This window comes from Carassius auratus, unplaced genomic scaffold (assembly GCF_003368295.1).
Source record: "Carassius auratus strain Wakin unplaced genomic scaffold, ASM336829v1 scaf_tig00013700, whole genome shotgun sequence".
In the NCBI taxonomy this organism is placed as follows: Eukaryota; Metazoa; Chordata; class Actinopteri; order Cypriniformes; family Cyprinidae; genus Carassius; species Carassius auratus.
The window spans coordinates 21,720-49,546 of record NW_020524430.1 but is presented as its reverse complement, the minus strand read 5'-3'; the positions used below and the strand labels follow the sequence as shown (position 1 = coordinate 49,546).

The 27,827-nt window shown below is 38.0% G+C and overlaps 1 protein-coding gene across 1 annotated transcript in view; it reads left to right on the top strand.

Moving 5' to 3' along the window:
• Nucleotides 1-5,917: 5,917 nt before the first annotated feature.
• Nucleotides 5,918-27,827, top strand: part of LOC113074107 (plexin-A2-like) — a gene marked incomplete at its 3' end in the record, with an annotated part of 43,105 nt that continues 21,195 nt past the window's right edge. Inside the window, exons 1-2 of the mRNA XM_026246834.1 lie at nucleotides 5,918-5,941; nucleotides 7,599-7,733. Of these exons, the coding sequence (XP_026102619.1) occupies nucleotides 5,918-5,941; nucleotides 7,599-7,733 (159 nt within the window). The remainder of the gene's footprint in view (nucleotides 5,942-7,598; nucleotides 7,734-27,827) is intronic.

The window sequence follows — 27,827 nt, the reverse complement described above, 5'->3', positions numbered from 1 at the left end:
TTCCGCCGTCTATCCATCAGTTGAATTATGTAAAATTCACTTTAATCAAACTACTAAAGCAGTGCAAAATAAGTTAAATAATGGTAAATTATCATGCAGCTTCTACGATACTTGATTCTGATTGGGTTCTGTATGAATAGTCATTTTATTTTCATTTTATTTATCAAAAACATACAAATGACACTTCAAAGAGCATGCAAAATTATTGCTTTTGAGAAATAAGATAAAATAAGAGCTAAATCTGACCTACTGTGGTCCATTCTGGGTTCCAACAATAATCGGGCATCTGTAAACATCTGGAGGTCCTGAGAGAGACTAATGGATGGCCATTGTGTTCTGCGCATCATGAGAAAGAAAAGGAAGAGCGGATAAGGTCCCTGGATATACTTGTGTTATATTGAGAGAGAGAAATAGACTGACCTTATCAAAGGACAAAGACTGAAAAAAACATCACTCTCAAGATGATAAAAGACAATGAAATACATTTGTGTAGAAACAAAAGGAAGAAGAATAATGCATTTAAAAAACACTATAGTAGAAATACACTGAATAAACAAGATATGCATGATATTTTTCTGGCTAATAAGGTGTAGCAGTGTAAGTATCAGTGAATGCTTTTTCTAATGAGTCTTTAATGAAGTTAGTATGAAGTTGATAAAGCAACAAAACATCATCTAACAACCTTGGACATGTTGCATTTTTGCTGCATTGCATTGGTTGTGTCATTTAAGACTGAGACTACTCAGAGGATAAATGAGGGTTTGATTCTGACTGATCTGAATGAATACAGCACCCATCTCAGTTTCCTCAAGAGTCTGCTCTTAGTTCACTTTCACTGTACTCTTTTTTCACTTTGTCAAATAACTTGCAATGCAATATGATTGTTCTCTAGGGGAGAAACTTGAACGGTATCGCATTGCTTTTCCTTTTTCTGTTTTCCTTTCATACTGCAACTTTAGATTTAATTCACTTTCACTTGCAGCATTTAAATGATATGAGAGTGAGTCAGAGAGATGCATTATGCTCATACGAGTGGTTTGGCGATACGACAAAAGTTGCTCAGATAGAGTGTGCGTAATTATGCACCTATAGATACTAAATTCACTGCAGCAGTTTCTGAACAGCTCAGCTGTCACTAATAACTGTGCTGTTACTCAAGGTCGGTTTGGTTTCTCTGATCAGTACTTTCTTTTTTTTCAATGAATCCCGACTGAGATTTGAAATTTGTCTCACTCATTTGACAAGTGTTGATTGTAATGCCTTATGTTTATCTTGTAAAAGCTGTTGTATATTATTTTTATTATCTTAAAAAGCTACCTTTTATACTTTATAAACTTAGAGAAGTATTACGTTTACAATTGAGTCTTGGTTTTCATTAGTGCCTACTCATTTGTTAGTGGTTTATTTTACCATTGCGTTTTTATGCTGTTTTGATGGTCCTTTTATGAGTCTTGCTGTTGTTGGGCAAATGAGAGGGGCTGTATAATTCATGTTTACATAATTTTTCTCCTCTGCACACAATTAATGGGAAACTCTAATTTTATAAAATATTCTCTGCTAGCTCTCCGGAGCAGAACACTGTTTTTCTCTGAAAAGTATCGTAGCTTCTATGAATAAAGCCATTGAGAGTAAGGCAAAATCCATAAACAAAGGCTAAACAATATTCAATTTTTATCATGAGCAAAAATTCTTGTTAATCTCATAAGGTCTCTGAATTTAGGAGCCGCTGTCTTTAGTAGAAAAGCACAACATCGTGTCTGTGAAACTCTCACAGAAAACCTCAGGAAGGAATTCAACTGCAAAATAAATCTTAATGCAAAAGAGTTCAGGCCATTAAGTGCAGAAAAACACTGTATAACCACTGGTTCAACATTAGTTTTACCTCAAACTCATTTCAGTGAGCTCACTTGGATGCAATCCACTAGTCTGCAGTGGTTCTGTCGTTTTAAGACTTCTCTAAATATAGCCGGCTGGCCGTAGCATGTTGGCATTCTTGATAATTAGGGATATTTTTTGATCATGTTTCACCACAACCCCTATTTATTCAGATCTGGTTTCTGTTTCCAGCAAGAACAAAGCTGACTCTAAGTTGTGTGGGTTTTAAACTTAGGTCAGGTAGTATCAAAGCGTTGACATTTTTAGGAAGTTGAAATGAAGCCCTCCGTGAAGTCCTTTTGTTCATCTCAATGGCAAACATTCATGTAAGTTAACTGGCCTAGCAATTTGTACTCATGTGACCGTAGGTGAAATACCTAACTAGTTTGTCCTCAGCTTAGATACTGGTAGTTTAATTGCGGTTGGATTATCCATAAAGGCTGATCAAATTGGGAAAGATATCTTGTCAATCAATATTATTTGTAATTTTTATTATTATTGTTTTTATTTTATTTTTTTATATGTATGAGGGGTACCATCTTTATTGGAAATCTTGAGCAAGGCTTTAACCACATAGACATTAATATAAACCACCATAGACATTAATATATTTTCAGAATAGTGGTTGATTTTATTTTAATGACACATTCTCTAACTTTTATTTGAGTATAACTTCCTTTTCGTGCTTTACTGAAGTGTCTTAATGAAAACCATAAGCTAGAAGTTGGTGACAAAGTAATGGGCTAGTAAAGTTGGTTGGGAACAGCGAAAACTCATTAAAGAAACATTTGACATTATGAATCAAAGTCTTTTGTATGTGTAAATAACATAACCTATGAGTGCATACTGTATGTTTAGTTGATGATGTTATGGCTTTTGTTGCATTATGAACTTCACATGGACTCTACAGTGTGTTAAACAGTTTATTTCTTTAGGGATATTTTACTGGAAAGCAGACAAAATTATTACGATTTTTTTAAATTATTATTACTTATTTAAATAGTTTTAATTAAATGAATTTTGATTCCTGCAAATAGTTCATCATAGTCATAGTCAACATCATAGTCAGAATGAAAGTGTCCACTCACTCCCGCTCTCTCGCTTTCTCTCGCTCTCTGAGAGGTTGAGATCTGCTTAAGTGCTAAAATGCATCTGGATGGAAATTGACACACGGGCCGAGCAGTCTGTTGCTGTAACACATGCGTTATGGGAGATAGTGTTGTACTACAGCAGTGAGAACAAAAGAGCCTGTTTTCCACTGATAGAAACCATCAGAAGACAGAGAGAGAGAGAGAAAGGGAGAGAGAGCTTGCTGACACCAGAATTCTTCAAGCTGACACAGGTGATGGATTAGATGTGTTAGCCAGGAGGACTGGGGCTCAGAAAAATCTCTCTAAGAGCAGAGAGAGAGAGAGAGAGAGAGAATACTGCTCCATCCAGCGGACCTGAAATACCCCTCCACATCTCACCCCATATACAGGAAGAGAAAGAACTTACAGTCCTTATAGACTACTCCTGGTGCTTTATTGGTGGTTTTCTATATATCTGTTATCTGTCTGTCGGTCTGTCTGCTAGTCAGTCAGTCAGTAAGCCAGTCAATCTGTCTTTCTGTCTGTCAGTCATTCAGTGAGTGAGTGAGTGAGTCAGTCAGTCTGTCTTCGTGTGTGTGTTTGTTTGTGTGTGTGCGTGTGTGTGTGTGTTCTTGTTTTTGTGACATATCAGGACACAACTCTGTATAATGACATGAGTATGACGCAGGTATTACAAGGAGAGGGTGACTTATGAGGACATAACCCATGTCCCCATTTTTTTAAACGCTTATAAATCATACAGAATGAGTTTTTTTGAGAAAGTAAAAATGCACAAAGTTTCCTGTGAGGGTTAGGGTTAGGTGTAGGGCTGGTGTAGGGCAATATAATATACAGTTTGTACAGTATAAAAACCATTACGCCTATGGGATGTCCCCACTTTTCACAAAAACAAACGAGTCAGTCTATTTTGTCTGTCATTCTGTGCATAAATGGGCATATATCATTGGATATATATATCCAATATATCATTGCATTTATAATTATAATACAGAATTCTATGAATAAATATGTATATGAAATATTGAATAACCTATGTTTATGTTATGGAAAGATAAAAAGAAAGCTTGCTAGATTATAGAGAGCAGAGCCATTGTGTTTTGAATCCTCCTGTCTGTTACTAGTGTGTCGAATGTGGGTAAAGTTGGGGGTCAGGTTGGCCTTATTTTGACAGTTAACCCTTTCAGTTAGCATTACCCTCTCGCTTGCTGGATAAGCGCTGACATTTGACCGGTGAGAGCAGACAATTTTAAGGAATCCCCTTTAGAGTAATTGGATTCAGTGTGTTCAGGTGGCTCAGTCCCTCTCTCTCTTTCTGTGTGTCTCAACATACTGCATGAGCCTACACATTTCAAATGGATTACAGAAGATCTGAGATTGAAAACAGGACAGATTGCTCTGTCAGTCTGAGTTCTGTCTCGGACTCCCTCGCGCGCCCATGCACACACATTTAAACAAGGACATCCATTGTGCACGAGTCCCACAGCGATTGGAAATTATATTCTTGGGGTCTGTGCTTTATATTGCCTTTTATATGTAGTGGGAAAAAAAAGAAAGAAAAATACATATGGGAATCACATTCAGATTTTTTCACTGGTCCTCTTTCTGCTTTGAGCATTCATTCACTTAATGTGGTTTAGAGGTTATGGATAAAAATAGACAAGAGAGTAAATATTGTTGCTGAATATCTTCGAGCAGGTTTATGTTTCAGTGCTTTGTGTTGGAATTAAATTACCCTCATACTGTTCTTCTCTTATGCCTGCCCTCTCTGTCATGTAATTACTTTTAGAATATTGAATCGTGCTTTAATAATACTTTTAGAGGTAAACAGAGTTGTATTTCCCTCTGGATGTGGGAGGGTTATGTGGATGTGAGCATTCCAAATGTTTGATTCGTATTCAGTACGTTTCTAGTACGAGAAGAGTTAGTTAACACGAATAATCTGAAATGGGATCTATTCAAAGCGATGTACCCTGAAGGTTCTTTCACTTTATTGGTATGAAGTGCTCATGCACAGTGTGGGAGCGAGTGTTTTGCAATATGTTATGTTAAACAGCGAGAGAATTTCAATGCGTGTCTGGTTTCTCTTCAAGCCCTTTTTGGTAGCAAGCTTATATTCTCACATCAAAAGCGTCCTCTTGGCATGAGCGTGTAGCTGGAAGCAACCGGCGGTCTCAGAAGTCCCTCATACAAATACAAAAACACACAAATACACATAAACAATATGTATAAAAGGACTACTCATATATACTGTAGAAGGCCAATGATTGAATATGCAAAATGAAATATTTTAAAGAAATAGAGAAAGAAACAGCAAAGCATGCATACATAGGATTATATATAGCATGCATGTATATATGAAGAGTTCAGATGCAAAAGCCTCTAAATGCCATCTGAAATTTTCATCTAAAATTAGTTTTTTTATCAGGCTCCTATATTTATGTTCAGTTATTTCACTTTAATAACCTGGAAAAGGACCTGAACATCGCAATTAAAGTAAAATTAATCAACCTAAGCATAGGAGCTTGATAAAAATCCTAATTTTAGATGAAAATTTCAGATGGCATTTATATATATATATATATATATATATATTATATATATATATATATATATATATATATATATATATATATATATATATATATATATATATATATATATATATATATATATATATATATATATATATATATATATATATATATATAAATATGTGACTGTTGGGTGTAGTTCTGCGTGGGCTCTGCTGTCAGAGAATCTCTGAATGAGAAAGACAGCTGCACTTATACTGCAGCCAAAAGGACGGCAGCCATCTATAATGTACATACGGGACCGAGAGAGGGAGAGAGAGAGAGAGAGAGAGAGAGAGAGTGCCAATAATGAAAAAAGTAATGAGCAAATGTTGCAGAAGCTTGTAAGGAGAAGACAAGCCTCTGAGAGACAGAACAATGATGACAGGAAGAGACTCAAGCCAGGTGAACGACAGATCAGTGGTGCAGAGGAAGAGAAACTATAAGACAGAATCCATTTCCAAAGGCATTCGGGGAAATTAAAGGATCAGTGTAGCTGAAGACATTTTATACCACTTAGAACAATGGGTCTGCCGATGATTGATTTAAAATAACTTTTTTGTGGGAATTTTTTTTTAGTGTATGTGTATATAATCATAAAAAAGCATGACAATAAATGTAAATAAATAAAAAGTTATACAATTTCTTTTATATAACTGTTTTGTAATTGTTTTAACGGCTTAGCAATATCACAGTGTGTATAGTATACAGTATCTAACAGGGGGGTCTCTGCTTCATTTCTGTATCCACCAAGTGATCCTTGGCCTTTAAAGCTGTGCGTCCCTCCATCACCTTTATAGATCCATCTACAGAACCTACTTGCAGTGTCCATGTTTGATTGCTTTATAGCCCCCTGTAGGACCAGTGAACACAACATTTAACTGTACAGCCATCATGTCAGAGCCACTTCCTGCCTGCAAATGAAGTGTGTTTTTCAAAGTGCCCTCTGTAGACTACTGGACACACAGTTCTCCGTGACATAAGGTCTCTGTGGTGTGCGCGGCAGGTCATATCAGGGTCACGCTCGGCTGAACAAGAGGAGGTGGGTCTTGTTGACTGGCTGACATGTTTTATGTATGAACACATTCACAAATACGGAGGGACGTCAGTGTGCTGTAAATGTCTGTTTAGTGGATTGGGAGTCTGCCGCTCACAGATGGTTTTTACATTCAGGGGAGTGGACTAATGCTTGAACAGGGCTTTAGTGTAGTGTGGACATGCTTTTTTTCCCCTGCCTGTGCTTTGGGCCAGAATCGTGTTGAGAAAGACTGCCTTTGAACTCTGGATGGTTTAATTGTATGATCTTTGCTCTCCCGGGTTTCTGTTAGGCTCGTCCTCTATTGTAAAGCACTACTAGACAGACATATGACCTAGGACTGACCCTGATCAGAGACACACACTCCATGCAGGACAGCCGCAATGTGTCCTGGGTTTTCAATTATCTTTTGGGGTGTGTGAAAGCAGTGGGAGGAGACGCTTTAATGTGAAACCTGTGACTTCAGTTTGTATTTCATCTGATTTTATTGCTCTGAGATGACCTTTGACCTGATCAAAGCCCCTTAAGTCACCGTAATTCTGTTTAAAGTAATAAATAAAAATGTATAATAATCATAAATGATGTCAATTATTATAATACATTATTATGCATATAATATAATTATATATTATAATGCATGACATATATATATATATATATATACTTCTGTATGTGGTATAGTGTATGTATATAAAAATGCATAAAAATAATAATAAAACATACAATAAATTATATTTTTTTTTACATAATATACATAATTGTATAAAAAAATATACAATACAATAATTATGCAATATTACATTTTACAATATATTTAGTTATATTACATTATGTAAAATAGTTTTTATAAAATAATGTATTATTTTAATTAAATTTATTATAGAATATAATATTATCCTATATATATATATGTGTGTGTGTGTGTGTGTGTGTGCGTGCGTGCGTGTGTATGTATATATAATATGTAAGACATTGTAAAACGATTACAATTCTTCTCATGAATTCTTCTCCTTCTTTCTCTGTCAGATTCGAGTTGATGGTCCTCCTCAAGGTGGCGTCCAGTATGAAACTCTGCCGGTCATCAAAGATGGAAGCCCTATTCTTAGAGACATGGCCTTCTCCCTGGACAACAGCTACATCTACGTCATGTCGGAGAGACAGGTCTGAATATATACATGTATATGCTTTCTCCTCTCGTCGTCTCTTCTTTTTACCATCCATAACAGCTGTAGGACAGAGAGAACGTGACAGCATCCTCTAATGAAAGAGAGCAAGGGGAAGAGAGTAGAGTAGCTGTGTCAGAGAAGGAGAGAGTGATGGAGGGACAGCTGAAGGAGGAGAGATGGAGTGAGAACAAGGTCACTCTCTCGACAGCATAATGAAGAGAGAGAGAGAGATGGAGAGAGAACCTGCTCATATTATATCAATACACGCAATGCTTCCCATGGGACACGTTGCAGACCAGAGGTGGGCGGTATGAGTCATTTTATGTCACAGTAACCCTATACATCACAGTATTATGGAAACCCCACTTTTGCCAACTTTAGTTCTTGTAATTGAAGCTTTAAATCTCACAATATGACTTGAATTTCTTGTTATTATGGCTAAAGTTCTTGTTTTTGCAACTTTACTTTGGAAAGTTTGACTATTTATCTCACAATATGACTTCAAATCTCAGAGTGTGACATTATTTCTTATTTTGAAATAAATCTCGTTATTACCTTTTTTTTCTGAGGGCGTAAATAGATTTTAGTTCCATAAGTTGTAGTTATTTTTACTGGAAGTTCATAAAAAAAAACATCTTACGACATAAAGGAGTAATTATGCATATATTTAAAAATTATTTTAATGATTACTAAAATAATTACTTTATTTTATACATATATATATATATATATATATATATATATATATATATATATATATATATATATATATATATATATATAATAAAATGAAATGATATTTAATGTAAATACTATTTTAATAAAAAAAAAAATTGCTTTTTTAAATTGCTCTATGGATATTCTGCTCAGCACAGCAAAAATTTATACAGTTGAAACATTTCTTACTCTGAACAATACACTGCCCAATCCTATGTTAGACTATGAAACAAAGTGAAAGAAAAGAAGAAAAAGAGAGAGAGCCTCTAAAAAGGAAGGGAAAGAGAAAACACTGTCTCTGCTTATAGATGGATGACCAGGCTGGTTGCTTACATCTCCAAGCTTTTTTTAGCATCCGCTCTAGAGGGCTGATGTCCCCTGTGGGGTGACGCGTGGGTATTGGGATGGGGCTGGGTGTGGCAGGAGGGAAGGGCCGGTAATGAGTGCGGTGGTTTGATGCACAGCGAGCTGACAGGTTCACATCATACCAATACATGTGTGTCCCGCTGGGTCAGCCCCGCTGGGCACCACGTGAAGTGGCACATGAGAGAAAAAGGAGGAGAAAGAGAAGGAGACTTGTTGAGTCAGCGCATTGTGTCTATACACACATCCTGTCAACCTCACCAGGGATGTAGAAGTGAGCTCAGCATTTGATCAACTTTGTGACTTAGGAACCAGTCCTTCACATAAAACAGACCTGGTGACAATGAATTAACAGAGGGGACATAGACCATAGACTCTTTTTTTGCACTCATACACTGTAATATAGCACTATTATATTATATTATATTTTGGAATGGGAATCATCATATTTGGGGGGTGTTTGGCATCATAAAGTTTGAAAACCCTTATTTTCTCATGGCACTGTAGAAAACAAATATAGCAGCTGGCATTAGACTTTAAAACCATTCGAGTGTGTGTGTGCATGCGTATTCCTGTGAATCTCTTCACTAGCATTTAACAGTCTTTAACAAAAAGTATTCACCCAAACCTTAAAGGATTTGTCCTTCTCACCCAGTAATCCCATCATAAAAGAGCTATCAGAATGTTCCATCTTCTCTCCACCCAATTCTGTTCTGTTTTAAGTGTTTCAGGTGATTAATTCAATATTACAGCTTATTAATCGGCCGTGTTAAGAGTCTGACTCTTTCGGTCTGACTTGGGCTGAATTGCTCTCAGAGGTATTTCTCTTCATGACGCCCATCGTATCTTCTTTGAGTAGCGTTAATATTCAGGATGTAGGTGTGAGACGTTCACTTGTTGGGATGAGTGGAACAAAAAATACTGCTAAAGACAAGGCTTCCGTCACCCCAGCGCACCTCTGTTTAAGGAGTCAGTTGGCGTAGTCAAGCTTCACACTTCACAGAGCAGCAGGATTGCTATTCACCTTTCAGCACAAGCTCTTATGCTAGCAGGAAACAGAGCCGGAGTGGAGGATTGGGTGTAATGGAGCCAAAATGGCCCAACTTGACCATAATACGTAATATTTTACATGACTGAAATATTAATCGTTTTTAAAATATGTAAAAATGCATTCAGGGTGGAACTTAATCACAGTAAAATGTCTTAAATGTTAAAATAGATAGAAATGACTGATACTGAATGACTGAACAATTTAATAAAATGTTTTAATAGTTTGACTAAATAATATAACATTATATAATAATTTATATAGCTAAAACTGTGACCAATAATTTTATTGATGCCCAAAAAGCCATATTTTTATATTATGGGCAATAAGCATTAAATGGCCAGAGAATCTTTACTAATTTGTAAAATACATAAATAAAATTCACAACTTTGTAATGTACAGTATGACATAAAGAATATATTTTATAAACATATAGATATAGATATATAGATACACAGTATATTGTACAATCGTCCATATATAGAGTATTATTATCACTTTTCACTTTGCCATGATTCAGTCAGTCTGTCAATGGATCAAATCAAGTCCCTTCCTGTGTTCCCTCTTATTATTCTTAAATATGTAAATGTATAGTGTTATGGAACTCAGATGTGTTGCAAATGTTGTTTTATGTTGTCTTATCAAGGGTTATAAGGTCCATGGTCATTTGCTATCTTTGAGTGTATGAGTGTGGTTGATGTGAAGAGTACTGTACAGATGGATGTGTGGGTACAAATTTACATACATGCACACATGCATCACACAGCGATGGATTTGCAGTTAGTATTCAAGCACGCTCAAACCAGCATGTAATCTTGCTTTATGCAGAGACACATGCACAAACACACTCCACACACACAACTGCTTCACGCTACCTCTTTTCCCATTCTGCATCTATAATTATTTTCTATGATGCCGTATATTGTGTGGATCCTCAAAGACTTGCATAAAAACAGCTCGTTCCAAATGCATAGCCTTCCCTCACTTGAACACAAATAGATTTCAAACAGATTGCCTCACATTGACATAAAGAGAAATACACTCATAGACTTCAGGGCTCATTGTTTCAGTCTACATGTGTGAATGCTATGTAAATGGTCCATAGTTATTGGTTAGAGCAACACAGTGGAACTGAAAGACAAATGAGCTCCAGACAAGATGTGTCCACGACCAGAGCAGTCAGAAAACACAGGTTATGTTAGCCGTGTTTAGCCAATGTCTGTGAATGGCTTGAAAGAAAGAGCGTTCAGAGCAGAGCAGGACCGTCTGCAGTCTCAGATCACGCAGGCGGTGAGATGGTGTCCTTTCGGTGGTAATTCATAGTCTTGTGATAAAGTGCTTTGGCTGTTTGGCTGGGGAAGAGAGCCAGAGGCTAACAGCTATGAAAGGTCAGAGCTGTTTCAGCTGATAACAGCTTTACACAGACAGAGGGAGAGAGCGGCGGGCGAGGGAAACAAAAAGGGAGTCGTTGAAAGAGACATGGAGACTTAGCGATGTCATGCACATTTGCAAAATGTGTGTCAAAGACTGCTTCAAAAATATCTCATCTAGGTTTTACATTCCAGCCGACCGCAAGCAGTCTTTACTTGTCACCTCTCTTCCAGACGGATGGCACATGAGTGGGGGTCTCTGTGAGCTGCGTAGACAGCATCCTAACGAGAATAGAAACTGATGAAAGGACTGAACTGCTGCACTTACAGTATAGGCCACCTGTCAATCGTTTTATCTATCAAATAACAATTACTCGGTATTTATATTATTGGATTTAATAGTAGCATTAATGATTTTGAATTGCTATATCATGTTTTTCTTGATTAAAAAATATGTGAAAATTATTGATACTAGTACAAATTGCATGTTGACATATTTCTTTGTATATTTATTGTACAGTATATATAGATGGATGGATGGATTATGGATGGATGGGGAAATTGATAGACTGATTATATCTGACTTTGTGTAATGTAGTATAATATTGTAGTTTTTTTGTTTTATTACAATGTATTTTATATATATTAAAATTATGGGCCCCAGGAAGACTAGCAACCACATTGTGGAAGCTAATGGGGACCCAAATAAATAAACAAAATAAACAAATATATTGCATAGTACTATTATATAATATAAATATTACTATGTGCATAGTATATACACTTATTTGATAAAGTTGTACATTTTATTCATATTGTTCAGTATTGAAGAAAATATATAAATATATATAAATATATAAAATATATTCGCCTTTTTAGATGAACTTGTGGCATGAGCTCACTAGGATGTGGAACAGAGCTTTGTGTGTCATCTGTGCGACCTCACACAGTCAAATGAAGCCTGAGCACTTGGGACAAAGCCACACCTGCTGTCATATGCAAATCCAGCACATGTAACCAACTCCGCTCGTTCTCATTGAAGCGTGTAAACCAAACCCTAATGCAAACTGTGAGGAGGAAAGACATATTGCCTAGCAGGTTTGTTCGACTCACCCTTTTGCGTATTGGCACACAAAACTCCTTTGGACTTTTGGACAAAGACTTTTTGGTGTGGTGAGACTCTAGGTGATGTTCAGTGCTTTCAGATTTCTGTTTCTGATGTAAACATATCTCTAAACAGCACATTTTGCTCTAAATTTAATTGAAAGGTCTGATGCAGATAAGTAAAATGCCACAACAATGTGCCAATTATTGTTAAATCAGGCTGGAGAGGGCTTCAGAATAGATTGTAAGTGTTTTGATTGGTCGTTTAATCAGTTGCAGAATAAAATTGTTATTAACTCCCACCACATTAGTGGCGAGCGATTCACATTGAATCATTTATTCATTTAATTATCAATGCAGTTAAGACCATAAGTCAAAATCGGCAAGCACCCGTTCACACCACTGAAACCATAGCTTCAAATACACATTATATGATGTGAACATGTCTGTTGAGATATTTTTATTTTCGAAACATGTGTTATAAGTCATCAGTGGCATCCAAATGAGAGGAAAAGCTTTGCACGGTAGTCTGATTTCATGAGTTGGCCTACAAAAGCCAGCTCAAGATTTGACATCGTCTATCCCACACCAACTATTAAGAGTGGCGTGAAATTTCCATCAGCGTGACTAACGTAGAGAAGCATGTGAATGAAGTGTCGAGTTTAACAACCAGACCCGATTTTTTGCATATGCTGATGTCATTCATATAGCGAAAAACGTTTAGGTTGAACTTGAGAATCCAAGATCTGCTTCTTACTCTTGAACCCTTCTCTCGCTTCCCCAACCCAGCTCATAAAAGCAATGTATCCGAGATCATCAACCAAATAAACGAGCCTCCGTATTTCTACCCTGGCAATTTCACTCCCAAGTGCTCAGCTGTGAAATTTAAAATCAATGCATGACTTCCCTTTTCCCCATCTTGAAAAACCAGATTATTTGCTCTGTGTCTTTGCAATAGCCTTAGCCTCCTTTGGCACACACACATTATGTACCTTGAATCATATGCATGTATTTACCATTTTGATCTTTCATTCACAAACACACACACACACACAGGGACATTCTGGGCCTGCGTTACCTTTGTCTGGGAAATGTAGGAAATGAACTGTGTGGTTATCAAACGCAGGGAAATGGGATTTTTCACCCGGAGTGAAATTGTTTAGAGTCTCTCCCCTCTCTTCAACAGTCCATTACAGCCAGCTCCTAAAATAACACTCTCCTTCCATTATCCAACTGAAGATCGTCGACTCAGAAATCACACTGGCCTAAGCAAAATTAGAGCCGTTGCAAATGGAGGCATTTGTAATTGTATTTTATGTATCTCTTTTTTTAGGGAGTAGTTTGAGCATCCCTCATTTATGGCATATAGTTCTTAAAAAAATTTATCATTCTAATGTCAAATGATGTTTTTTTTTTTTGTTTTTTTTTACTTTTTTTTTGTATAGCATGAATTCATTCAAATCACTAGCTTTAATTAAACACACAGAAATATACAAATATTCAAAGGTCAACTAAGTGAAGTCCTGTCTGCACAGATAGTGCCCTCCAGAAATCATATATAGCCTATGATTTACGCTCGGTGCCTTTGGAGTCTTTTGTTTCTCTTTGTTTGGTTCGATCTGCCCCTCGTACTGCATGCAGATTGAGTTGGCCAACAGCCACTGGCTTTTCTGTGTGTGTGGCGTTCTGTAAATGTGTGTCTGGATGTCAGCGTTTGGGTGACTGTAGCATGGTTAGGGGGATGGGGGTGTATATGATGAAAGGGCTAACAGGAAATCAACAGAGCAGAGGATGTGATTAATGAGAAGAAAGCAGCATTAATATTCACTTAACAGAGATATGCGCACTCAGCTCTTGATTCTCATACACAATCTGCAGGAAGAGGCCTGGAATTCTGCTTTGCTGTAGTCTGTACAGCAAGCTAGACTAACAATGAGCTAAACTGAGGCATTGTGCCCAAAGTTCAGGCATATTTGAAAATAAAAAAGTGCCTTCTCAGCCTCAGATGCCCCCTAGCATTTCTTTGACCCCTGGTCACCCTGTGAAAGTGCAGCTGCTCTTGCTAAAAAACGGGAACAAGGAGAGTGTCTTAACCAGCGACCTCCATCTCCCCTCTATCCACCAATCACTGTCATTCATGCTGCCCTGGACAAAGACTTAGATTAACTGTAGCTGCCATGGTAATTGACAGGAAAGAATGAAAATGTTCTTTTTTTAAGCATAGCAAATGAGTAATGAAATCCATTGTATTCATGAGAAATTGGACATGTCCAAGCTTATCCAAAGTAGGTATCGCCTATCTCTGCTTTTACGACTGCCTGACATCTGCAGGCCATTAAATGAACAGTGATGAGCTGCTAGCATGTGCATTTTGCTTTTGTCAATCATTCTTCTTGATTAGCTATCACAGCTTGCTAGTATACTATCTTTCTAGCATAACAATATTTACGGTGGCTGAGAGAGCTTAACGCACTGCAACTTCAAAAAAAAAAAGCAAATAGAAAAAGGACCAGCAAATCAAGAAAACATCTTCATCAGTTTGACAGCAGGTGCTGCAATTGCTCACAATGCAAACAAAAAAAGAAACGCGCGACAACCAATTTAAGAATTTTATTTGCAGCGCGTTTCTTTGATTGTGTCGTGAGTATTTGCAGCGCATTTGTTGTCAAATTGATGAAGTTGTTTTCTAAATTTGCAGGTGTTTTTTCTATTTGCATTGTGTTTCGTTATTTTGTTGTGTTGTGAGCATTTGTAATGCCTGTGTTGTCAAATAGATGAATTTGTTTTCTTCATGTGCAGGTGTTTTTTCTATTTGCAGCGAGTTGAGCTTGTTATTGTTATAGTATGCTTGTTATTTCAGATTTTTAGGGAGTTGCTGCTTGCACGATACAAAGTATAAGTGGGGGGGAATCAATACCTATGATAGGGTGCACGTTTGAGTGTCAACGTGATGGCTCCACTTGCTATTGATAGAGGGACAGATCAGGATAAATGCTCCTGTCGATACATCCCGCGTCCAACATTATTGATGAAGCTATTTAGCAGACTCATTCAGCGAAAGCCGGTTCCAATCTCACACTCTCTCCGGACACCTAAAGGCTTTACGCCTGAATGCTGCGTATATTGCGGTCTTCGGGTCAGCAGCTAACCTGGTGCGGTGTATCAAACTGCCAGGGTCACCCTAAAGGTCAGTTGTATATGGCCAGCATTGCAATTCGCCTTTACAGAAACACCTTTGAGACTAGAAGGAACCCTTGGGGAGGAGCACAAAGTGCATCTTTTCCTCTCACATTATTGCATTGCTAATTGACTTAAGCAAGGATTTGCACTAATCAGGTTTGGTGCACAGGAACCATTGGCCAGTCCTGTCCTCGTTATTTGATAGCAAAACTCTTGTCAGCCGCCATCAAGGGTTTAATTAAAAAATGCATCGCCTTGAAGGTGCTTTCTCTTGCCCTTCGTCCCTCCTCCTTTCTGCCCCCAGCAGCAGCTGTGCTGTCAATAAATGATTTGCTCTGCAGCCCGATGGACTACCGGTGGTTTTTGTTCAACCGAGAATTTGGACTCTTAAGGTGAAAGGTCTTTGTTCTTGTTAGTGAACAACCTGGTTGCACCCTAGCTGCCTCTGACCCATCAGGCTAGCCCTAGATTTAGTAGAGCATACAGAGACAAGCCAGTGTCACGGTGGATGTTATTAGTTGAGGGCAGGTGCTAGCAGGACTGGCTGTACCTGTTGAATGCTCGTAGCTGTCTCAAGGGCCTCTAGGGGGCTTTCAGTGTGGTGTTGATTTAATAGTCTCAAATGAGGTGGTGGAGACCTGAGATCTGCTTGCGTGGCTTGTTGGGTGCCTTGTTAAGAGAGCGGTTGCTCTGTGGGGGTGCAGGATAACACGGCTAATAAGCAGAGCCATAGTTGAGTGCGGCAGAGGTAAGAGGGTACATTCGACTTTGCAATCTTTTTGTTGTGCATCAGTCTCGAGTCGGACCACCCAATGAGAAATGTCGATAGTGTAAAACGGCTTGATAAGCATTAGCGGTGATAAGTGGCTGAACATGTTCCCTGCAGCTTTGTGGAAAAACATGGTCCAAAAAGAATCCTAGAAAGTTCAGATGATCTTTGAAACAGCAACCTTAATGATGGAATAAGATTAAAGCAAAGGGTTTTGACTCTTAGTATCTCAGAAGTGTATAATTTATTATTACCTCGAAGAGATTTTAGGAGAAGCAATCTGAGACAGATGCAAATCAGTGATCATGAGTTTTGTCTTGTCAGAATAATCTGTTGCTCAGAGATTTTTTTTTTTAAAACATTTTCGAGAAATAAATCATCCTAGACCTAAGAAATGTAAAAATGTATTTCTCTGAAGGAACTTTGGGAAAGACCAGCTTGTTATTTTCCCCTCCAGTCAACTTACACAGTTGAGTACGGGAACTTTTCTGCAACTTTCAAGCGACTGCGTTGTTGTCTCAGGGATCAGACGTGAGGATGCCAAGATAATACCATCTGCAATTAAAATGTTCTAGCATATCACCAGTCATTCTAGCTGTCAACGCGTGACTGCATAATGTTGTAGCTTTAGTGCGCACTCCACCACACCCAGGGTCTCCTTGGAATCTGTCACATCACTAATAGCTTCAGTCTCCTAATTGCAGGCTTAAATTGCAATAATTATTTACAAGCCTAATTAAACAAAAAGGAGTCTCATTGAGAAGTGACTTTCAAGTATTCACGCTCGGTTCTGTCAAGAAATGCTGCTAGCATGTTATCATTAGCGCTAGCTGTCTATTTGACGAAGGCAGTGTGTTTCTCTCTCTGTCTAAGAGACAGAACATGCAGATATGATTTTGTTCCCTGCCGGCATGGCGGAAAATGACAACTGTAACCTTCTCTAAATATCTCAAGGCATCTTTTTTCCTGAGGGATGCGGGGCAAACTGAAGACAAAGTTACATTAGTTGATGCTTTTATAGCTAGTTTTATTGTTTAGATGTAGGGTTTTATGAAGGTTTATTGATGGTAACATTGTTTATTGATGGTAAGATTTATTTGCATGCAACTTTTGGATATTTTAGAAGATAGAGAAGAATATGAGTGTAATGTCTCTGTATGCTCCTCATTGTTTTGCTAATTATCATAGTGTAATCAAAAGTACCAATGAATTAGAAAATGTGAAGCAATCACAAAGTGTTGGGATTTATTCTATTTTCTCAAGCTTTGTTTACATTGTACAAATTTACTATATATCTATATGCTAATTGTTGATTTATGTGCAACTATTGCCGTATTTTAGAAGATACGAATAATGACAAATTTCTTTGTACATCCCTCTTTGTTTCGATAAAACATTGCTAGTAAATTTGTTGACGGCTACCAACGATTGTTAGCATTTTTGCTAACTCATAATGGACTCCTATTACAGAAACTGTTGACTTCACCAGTTCCATCTCTCTTTCAAAACAGGTTCTTTGCATTTCCATCCTCATTTGGCTTGACCTGGTGCCTGGCAGCGATTCCGAGATACTTCTCATTAATCGAGTCCAAGCTTTTTAAAGCCTTGGCTTCATAGATACCGGAATAACAAAACCCCTGTCCTTCTTTTATCGATTACATCTGCCCGAATTTGAGTGGAGTCTCAGGCTGTGCCAGCCCATAATGGAGATGAGTGTACCTCTCCCACTGTGTCTTCGTGCTTCCAGACAGATCCTGTCAATGTATCCCTGTTGAATGTCGCAGTGGGCCCAGCTCTCCTACTCTTGTTTTGTGGTGAGAGACTGTAAATAAAGCCCCCTGTAGATCAAGCGCTCCCCCTGAGCACCTCTGCAGATTTAGCTGCCGGTCTGGGCTAGTCCGGGGTGAAGCCCACCCCCGCCTGCCATCCCACCAAAGCGGTCCCTGCCAGAGTTGCATATGCTCTTTGTCTGGGTTGCTAATGGCTCAGATGCAACCGTAAACACCCTGCACGGCGTGAGGTGATTGTTTTCCTTGGTTACACAGCGGTAGTGGCAGGTTCTGCCTTTATAGGGTACCGCATGTGCCGGAAGGGCGGCTCTACTGTTTGTCCAACTTCGGCATTGCTGGCCAACAGTGAAAAGAATCAGTATAGCGGCTCTGCATCTGTCCTCCTGCGAAGATCATTTTGAGAGAGCTGTCAGTACTAGCCGTACCGATGGATGCATCTTGTGTGCTTTGTGTTTGTGTCATTTACTCAAGGGACACACTCTTGAGACGTACGCTCGGTTTCTTCTGAGCTAATGCCACCACACACCTCCTGTACCGACCTTTGATATGTTAATAATACTTGTATCCTCCTGGACTCACTTTAATAAGGCTGGGTTTCGCATTGTCAGGTTTCCCATCTCCGCTCCATGACCTGCTCTCTAGAGTTAGATGTGTAGGTTATTGACAGAAAGCACTGTCTTCAGTTATATCTGTTTAGTGTGTGTGATGCACCCTTGCATTAGCATCATGCTTATAATACTAATGCGTATGTTGCCTCCGCTGGGTGAGTCATGGATGTCAGTCTCTAGTAGCAAACCGGGAGCAAACAGGGAGCAGGAAGCAAACCGGTGGGTGATACACGCTAGAGATAGTGATGAATGCTGGGAAGGAAATATAAAGCACTGAATGAAGATTGCCCCAGACCTGGAAGGATTTTGAAGCTTTTGAAGTATCATTTTTCATTGCAGGTGTGCACCAGGCCATACGACTAGTTTAGAGTGGTTAGTATCATTTGGGCCTAGAATACCCTTTATAATTCAGATCCTGGGATGGTGTTTAAGGTCCTGGGCCCTCCATATTTCTCCATATTGTTATCTATAATAATTATAGTAATAATAAATTACATTTGTTTATAGTGTATTATTAATAATTAATAATAATTATATTTGCTCTCTTCTTATTATTGTTATTATTATTGTTAATATTATTATTGGTATATTTTGTAATAATTGTTTTTATTTAATAATAAGAAGAAGAATATATTTTTAAAAATGAAAAAAAAAATGAATAGAACATGATTATTTGTGTGATGTTGAATATTATTTATTTATTTAAAATGTATATATTTTTTGTTTTGTTTTCTTACTTTGTTTTTGCATCTCAAAACAATCAGAAATCAGAATGAAAATGTTAACTAACATTTCGCTGATGAGATTACCATTGATTGTGGTGGACAAAAATGTAGAAGTTTTAATACAACACAATAGCAATAACAATAAGTCTAGCACAATTTAGCAGGGTTTATGAGCAGGACACAAAAACACATTTCCAGTGGAGAAAGAAAAATAAGATGCAGTTTTCCTTCTAAAATAATTTAACTTTTAAATGATGTTTAGATATCTTTATTGTAAAAAATAAAATAATTATAATGGGAAAGTTACTTGTTGCTTTTTTTAAATACTAGTTTTTATACTTTTACATTTTGTTTATACTAAATCTTGAATATTTAGTGATATTTTTGATTGGCACCAAAATAATTGAATGAGATTTGTCTCTGAAGTTTGTTTTGAAGGAACAGGCATAGTGAATGACAGGTCTTAAGAAACTAACACAAGCAAACTGTATGCTAAAACCATAAGATAAAGAAATACATTTCGTATTAGCTTTAAGCCAGAAGCTCAAATAAGCTTAAGGTGATTGGTGCAGATCCATCCAGTCAAATAAAAATGAGCAACATTTGCCTCTCTCTGTGCTGGCTGGATGTACAAAATGAGACCCAAAGACAGCCGAGGCTCATTACCGGAATATTTCCATGACTTCCTCTTCGACAGTGTCACCGAAGGATCCTGTCAGAGCGGCTGGATTAAATGAGGCGAGTGGAAACGGCGTGTGTTTTCTTTCACAATTTTCTACAAAGTGAGGGCCCATTATTTCTTGCGGTGGTGTTTTAGGGTTCCTTCGCTAGAGCTCATCTACCTCCTCCTTAGCTGTCCCAGAGGAGGGAAAGAAATTGGGACATGTCTCTATCATATCACCATCTCATGATTTGTGAGTGAATTGGAGGATGGGGCATCAGATGCGTCCATGTGGTTCTGCTAAATTGTTTTTTTCATAAGTCCGCATTGAGCTCATGGCTGAGTGGAAGAGGCTTGTTTATGATACCACTGGTACCAGACTGGGCCACCTGAGCCATCACGGTGTTTCCCCCTTCTCCCCAAACATCGGCCAGCCAATCACGCTGAGTGTACGCCTTGCAAAGCGGCCAAGATAGCAATGGGGTGCAGTCAAACCCGCCATCTGTATATACACACGCATTCAACACACAAACACACACGCTAGAGATCTCCACACATGCGGAGGGGGTGAATCAAAAACAAAGAGCCAGGAAAAAGGGGCATAAACCATGACATGCTCCCAACAAACACGTTGTTTGTGCTGAAATCAAGAGTGGAATTTTGATGTCTTTTGTCTTCTGCAAACAAAATTAGCCCTCGTTCAGTTACACTCTCACTTTGACATCCTCACTCTCTAATTTCACATGATCAAACCTGGAATATTATGCAGCCCCGGGTCAGAGTGACCCACTGTCTGGCTGCTTTCTTGAAATCAATAAGGCCCCTATCATTTCCCCTGCTGATATACACCACTGCTTGCATGTGTGTGTGTGTGAGGGAGACACAGCCCTCAGCCTGTTGCTCTGAGCTTTGACAGCTGAATTATTCACTCTTCAGACAGTAGCTCAGCCTGTGCCTGCTGTCAGTTCGAACTGAATTATCAGTTTAGAGACCACCGTACCACTGGGATCTGGCTTTAATACTAACCACTATTGTGCTGTATTGAAACCTCTCCATCTTTGTCCAGCACAATTATGGGGTAGAATTGTTGCATTATTCCAAATAAATAAATAATGATCCACAAATATATGGAAAGCGATTAACAAAAACCAAACATACATATTCACAAAATAAATAGAATAAGATCCACAAATAAATAGTTGTTAGTTTAACAAACATTAATTAAATTCACACACACACAAAATGTGTTGCAAATAAAAAATATTATAATATATAGTTTTATTCTACAAACACAACTTTGTCTGGCATTTATTTGTGAATCACATCCTGTGCATTTGTAGATTGGTGCGCGTATTTGGGGATCGCTCGGCATACATTTGTGGATCACTGCGAGTATTTGTGGATTTTTTCTAGCACCAAGACGCACACAGATCCACAAATGCGTGGACTCCACCTACCGTCTGCCCAAGCCAATCAGATAACAGCCACACTCCACTGACCAATCATAGCACATTCTCTCTATAACCAATCACATTTTACTTTCCTATCAGGACCTAGCAGTTTCATTTTGCACCCCTGTAAGGAGCTCCATTCTATGGACACTTCCTTCAAATTTAGCTGAAGTGCGGTTAAAAAAAAACTGTTTCCAAAAGATTGTTGGAGTGTAAGTCTTCTTTACATTTCCATCAGGATCAGTGAATGTGGATAAGCTCAAGATTACAGACAATTTATGATCATTCACAGATCCTGAACATCATCAGTTATACCCTCGCACTGTGTCCAAAGCAAATAGAAATCTACTGCGATGCTGTCTACTCTGAACGAGGCTTGACACAATGAAATATGTTTTCCTCCCCAAACAATGGCAGAAACATTCTGATAAAGTTGTGTTTGTAGAAAAAATATATTTCTGTATATTCTGTATATATGTAATATATATATATTTTATTAGCAAGTCTCATTTTTTTATTTGTGAATTGAATTCATGTTTATGAAACTCTTAAGATTTATTTGTGGATCTCATTCTATATATTTTGTGAATGTGTTTGGTTTTTGTTAATCAATTTACATTTATTTGTGGATCAAAATCAATTTATTTGGAATAATGCAACAATTCTAGCCCCATACACAATCAATGGTAATCTCATCAACAAAATTAACATTTTCATTCTGATTTTTGATTGTTTTTTGAGATGCAAATTATTTGATTATTTGAATTTTATTTAAATTATTTGAATAAAACTAAGAAGAAAATATAATCTGATAATTAGTATCAATTTCTCTCTATTTGAATATCTCTCACTAATATTTACTTATTTTTTGTAAAATAATTAAAATTTTATAGACAAGATTTTGCAACATATGGTCAATTACATCATTTTTAATTACTGTAAACCTCTAATTCAAATAAACAAATAAGGAAATAAGTTAAAGTAAATAAGTACTAGGAAAAATTCTATTTTTAAAGTGCACTATTATTATGTTTGAAATATTGTTTTTTGTTCAATTGTTTGATATACATGGATTTTATATATAAATGTAATATATGATTTAAAAATAATAAAAAGTGGTATTATTGAAAGTGTGCTAATTAAATGTTTAAAGGATTGTGTCTGAATGTGTTGTTAGATGGAGGAGGAGGCAGATGGATGGTAAACACATTTGTAGGTCTCATCGGTTAGCTTATCTGACAGTAGGGTTTTGACCGGGTCCCTGAGCTAAAGCCCCCTACCTACAGACGGATAGAAAAAGTTCAAGACCTGTGCCCGCCTGGTACATTTTAGAGGAGATGTCAGGGGCTAATTGACAGACTGACGGACAGACAGGTTATGGGGCTTTCCTGGCATCCCCCCGAGGGGGCTCTGAGCACGGCCGGCAGCTGCACCTAGGTGCCGCGCTCCACGAAGAGGCAATCGTGGGCTGCCTGTGCATCTTCGTCTCATTAGTGTCACAGTATGCGGATTCCACTGTTGTCAGGAGAGGGAGTGTGGATCAGTATTTTGTCAGCTCTGACAGAGATTTTCTACAAATGCCCATGCGACTCATAAAATATGGTTGAATAATGTGGCAAACACACGCACACACTCATATGGCCCCTCACCTCATCAGCCCCTGTGAGAGGATTTCAGTCATACATTATTGATGTACTCACTCTCTATCGACTGGCTGCAGTTTCCAGCTCCGTATCTCAGGTCCAGTCTATATCACTATTATTCCACTCCTCCTTTGTCTCTCTCGCTGTCTGTCTCGCTAACCCTTTTACAGCCCACGTGCATTTCCTGTGAACTCTGCTATGTTCCCAGAAAGCATGTGCATTTCTTGTGTAAAATCTGACTTTATACAACTGTTAGCAAAACATGAAATGCATTTAAAGGGATAATTCAAACCAAAATGAAAATTATGTCATATTTTACTCATTTACCTCATGGTCCAAATAACTCGCTATTTTGAAGATACAAAGAAGATATTTTAAGTTAGGTTTATTCAAATTTATTTGTAATTAATAATTTATTAGTTATATAAATAATAATGTATTAATTGTATAATTATTAAAAAGAATCCATTCTTTGAAGGTCATTGTTGTTGTTTTGGACCCCATTGACTTTCATTGCATGGACAAAATCTGTTCATATTTCAGTGAACCATCCCTTTAATAAAGCTGTTTTTGTCTCTATAAATTGTGTGTAATTTGTAAACAGTGCCAAATGTTAGCCAGCTAAAGTATTTTACGCACAGTTATTCAGTTAAAACAATTGTTACCTGAGATGTAAACCTGTCTGAAAATTCTTTTTGAGTTAGCACTACTTTTCTAGGTGTATATACTAAACGTTGCCAACTGAGCGTGCGCTCTGAGATCCACTGTGTGTCGGCTTTTCGATGTGTGATTAAAAACATGGTCCTATAGAGTCCTATGAGCCTAACCCTAGGGTTGTGGGTTTGAATCTTGGGCTGGCAATACCACGACTTAGGTGCCCTTGAGCAAGGCATTGAACTCCCAACTGCTCTCCGTGTGTGTGTGTGTGTGTGTGTGTGTGTACATAAATACTTTGGATGGGTTAAATGCAGAGCACAAATTCTGAATATGGGTCACCATACTTGGCTGAAAGTCACGTCACTTGACTGAGGTTTACTATGGTTGATGCTTCAGTCGAACTAAATCTACACGTTCAGGCCAAATCCATTACACAAATATCTCTGATGGGAAAGAAACATTTCACTGAGGAGGCTCAGAGCTCTGTTCAAACACGAAGGTTAAGAGCCCTCACATTTCATCTAAAACACAATCAGACAGGATGCCTCACTCAGAAAACTATCTAATGATTTTTGAAATTTGTTGTACTCTGGAAATGGTCTAAGGCTAAGCAAATGTTTCCTTTGATCAGGTGGTTAGTTTGCTGTTTTATTGCTTCGATGATTGCAGTGTTTTTGAAGCTGCTGCCACTGATCTGGATGAGCCCACTGACACTGTGACATCCTACATCAGTTTCTGTGAGGGCATGTGTGTTCCCACCAGGACTTATTTAACATTTAACAACAACAAACCTTGGTTCAGTTCATAACCCAAACAGCTTTGCCAGGCCAAAGAAGATGCATACTGGATTTGGGACAAAGCCTTATACAAACAGGACAAATACACACTGAATAGAGAGATAAGAGTAGTTAAGAGAAGTTACTCTGTAAAGCTGAAAAACCATTACAGTATGTATGCTAAAAAGTGCTAAAAACAACAATAGTGTGGAAGGGCCTGAAAGCCATCACCAGCTACAAGACCTCATTCTCTGTGGAGAATCAACTTTTAGCCGACGGTTTGAATGAGTTTTACTGCCTGTTTGAAAAGCCTGGTCTCACACCCCACACCAACTCTTACATTAGCCGTGTTTCCACTATCGAGCTAGGACCGGGCGTGCTAGTGCGTGCCAGGGCCAGTCGCGTTTCCACAGTCACTTCCGGGGCTTGATCGTGCCTCGCCGGGGCTTCCTCGGGGCCAACGGCCAAGTTTTTTGGCCCGACGAAAACCTTGGGCCAAAGCGGGCCAGCTGGGGCTAGAGGAGGGGTTATGAACAAAGGCGGAGTTTCTCAGCGTCTGGAGAGCGTCAGCGCGGATCATTTCAGAAAGATAACAGCTTTAACAGCAGCATTAAAGACTTTTAAAATAAGTTAAGCTCAAAACTCACTCTTAGTTAACAGCAAGTGTTTAAAATAACTTGATCCGATGTGGATTATAATCACTAAACAAGGCAGAAATATTTATAAGCGATGTAAAAGACTATGCACGCTAAACATTAACGTTACACAGTAAAGATGTTAAATATGACTGCTTGGAGAAATCAGACGTCAGCTTCTTATTCTCTATCACAGTCGTGTATTTATTAAGTAACTTATATTATCTGTCACAAGCCTCGTCTCGAGAGTTTTTCTCACGTTGCCTATCATAAAAGAATATAGCCTAATAATGTTTTTTGTTCGGGAGTTTTTATAAAAATAGAGATATTATCATTAATTCTAAATGTGACGGCTACTGTGGCTAATAAACAGAAACAGACTCGACTGAATAAGCAGGCTATTTTCATAAGCGTTAAAAATAAATAAATAAATAAAATAGTAATAAGTGTATTTATGTGTGATTAATTTTGAGTCCTGATAAAATAAATCAATTCTATAGTTAAAACATCGATGCTTTTGAATTTGAATATATAACAAAGCATGCAAACAAACGGCCGCTTTTATCATGTTCGTTTTGTGATCGCGCATGTTCCAGTGGCTTATTTCTTAGTTTTCTGATAACTTCTCTTTGTTGGTGAAATAATGAGGTTGCATGACGTTGTTCTGAGAGGCGTGTAAAGGGCGTGTTTTAGTGACGTGCAGCAGTGCTTCAAGCTCCTCTGTGGAAACCCTGCGCTATTCTGGCCTCGTGCTATTGGCCCGGGGCTATGAGCCCCGCCCGGCCCGCTTTAAGCCCTGGCTCGCACTGGCCCGCCAGTGGAAATGCGGCTAATGTCACAACACAACCAAAAACACCCTCCCCTCCCTCCCCACTACTGCTTTTCAGCCTGCACTTAAGATATGTGAAGATGATGTAGATGAAGCCTTCAGAAACTAAAGATAAAGAAAGGAAAAGGCCCAAAAGGTGTCTCTCCAGCCTGCCTGTGCTGTCCAGCTGTCGTCCATCTTCACACTGATCTTCAACAGATCAAAAGCTCCACCATCATCCCTGTACCCAAGAAACCAAACATCGCAGGACTAAATGACTACAGACCTGTTGCTTTAAGGTCTGTGGTCATGAAGTCATTTGAGAGACTGGTGTTGGCCTGTTAGAAGGACATTATTGGACCCTTTCTAAAATCTCTGCAGTTTTCTTACCAAGCGAACAGGTCTGTGGATGACACCGTCAGCAGTCCTCCAACATCTGGACAACCCAGGGACTTATGAAAGGATCCTGTCTGTGGACCTCAGCTCCGCTTTCAACACCATCACAAATACCCTCCAGTGTAAACTGAGGCTGGGAAAACTCCAATACCAACACCATCAGCAGTGGAGCTCCTCAGGGGTGTGTGCTGTCTCCGCTGCTCTTCCCCCAAATGACTGCACCTCTAAAGATCCCTCTGTCAAACTCCTGAAGTTTGCAGATGACACCACAGTCATCCAGGAATCTGTCTCATCCAAAAATGACTACTCGTTTTCTGTAATTAATTTCTTAATTATTAATTATTGCTTCTCTCACAAGTATTATGTTTATATTTTTATTTAAACAGCTGTATATACATATATAGAAAAATGTAAAAATTTACATAAATCTTCTGTTCGATGTATACCACATTATTATTATTATTTATATTTAGTTTTTTCTTTAGTCTTACCTATTTAAATGTTCTTTCTGTTTTCATGTCATATATGTATTTATGTAGTTACCAAGCATATGTGTTTGCACACACTTGGCGAATAAAGCTCCCTCTGATTATTGCAATGTAATATTGTTAGCTAGATAGCTAGCCAGGAGGTTGTCTCATTTTGATTTATTTATGTGTATTATTCTGTCAGACAGTAAAAACTCCATATGACATTTAAGTTCGGAGTGGAGGGGAATTTCAAAGGTCACCTCATGAGCACACATGCTGTGTTTTTGACTTTTATATAGTTCCTTATCTGTTGTACTATCCTGCTGTGTCTCAATTTTATTGGTAAAACATGAGCCTTTATTGGTAAAACATCTCCACCATGATGGTATACTGTGTATTTTTATTTTATTTTTTTTATTTTTTTGGTGATTGCTTGGTGGTAGAGTGCAACACTTGGGTTCCAGAAGTAAAAATCCCATTTATTCTATTCATTTTCTAAAAAATTACTTATAAACCTTTAAAGACAGACTGTGCGCTGCTAGATTGTTAATTGATGTTCTTTCAGGAAAGCTGTCTTTGACCTTTTTTTTTTTTTTTTATCTGATTTAGAAATAAGATTAGATTTAAAAAATGTTCTAATTTTTCACGTTTTCAATTAATAATAACTCTTATTCAAAGAAAACTTTTGGTCCCACTTTATATTAGGTGGCCTTAACTACTACTTCATATTTTATTGTAAATCACTTTTGCTGCTATTGAGGTGGGATAGGGGTAAGGTTAGGGAGAGGGTTGGAGGTATGGGTAAGTTTAAGGGTGGGTTAAGATGTAAAGTATGGGTCAACAGTGTAATTATAAATGTAATTACAGAAAATAAAAACAGATGTAATGTAAATAGAAGTACAATGTAAAAACATGTAT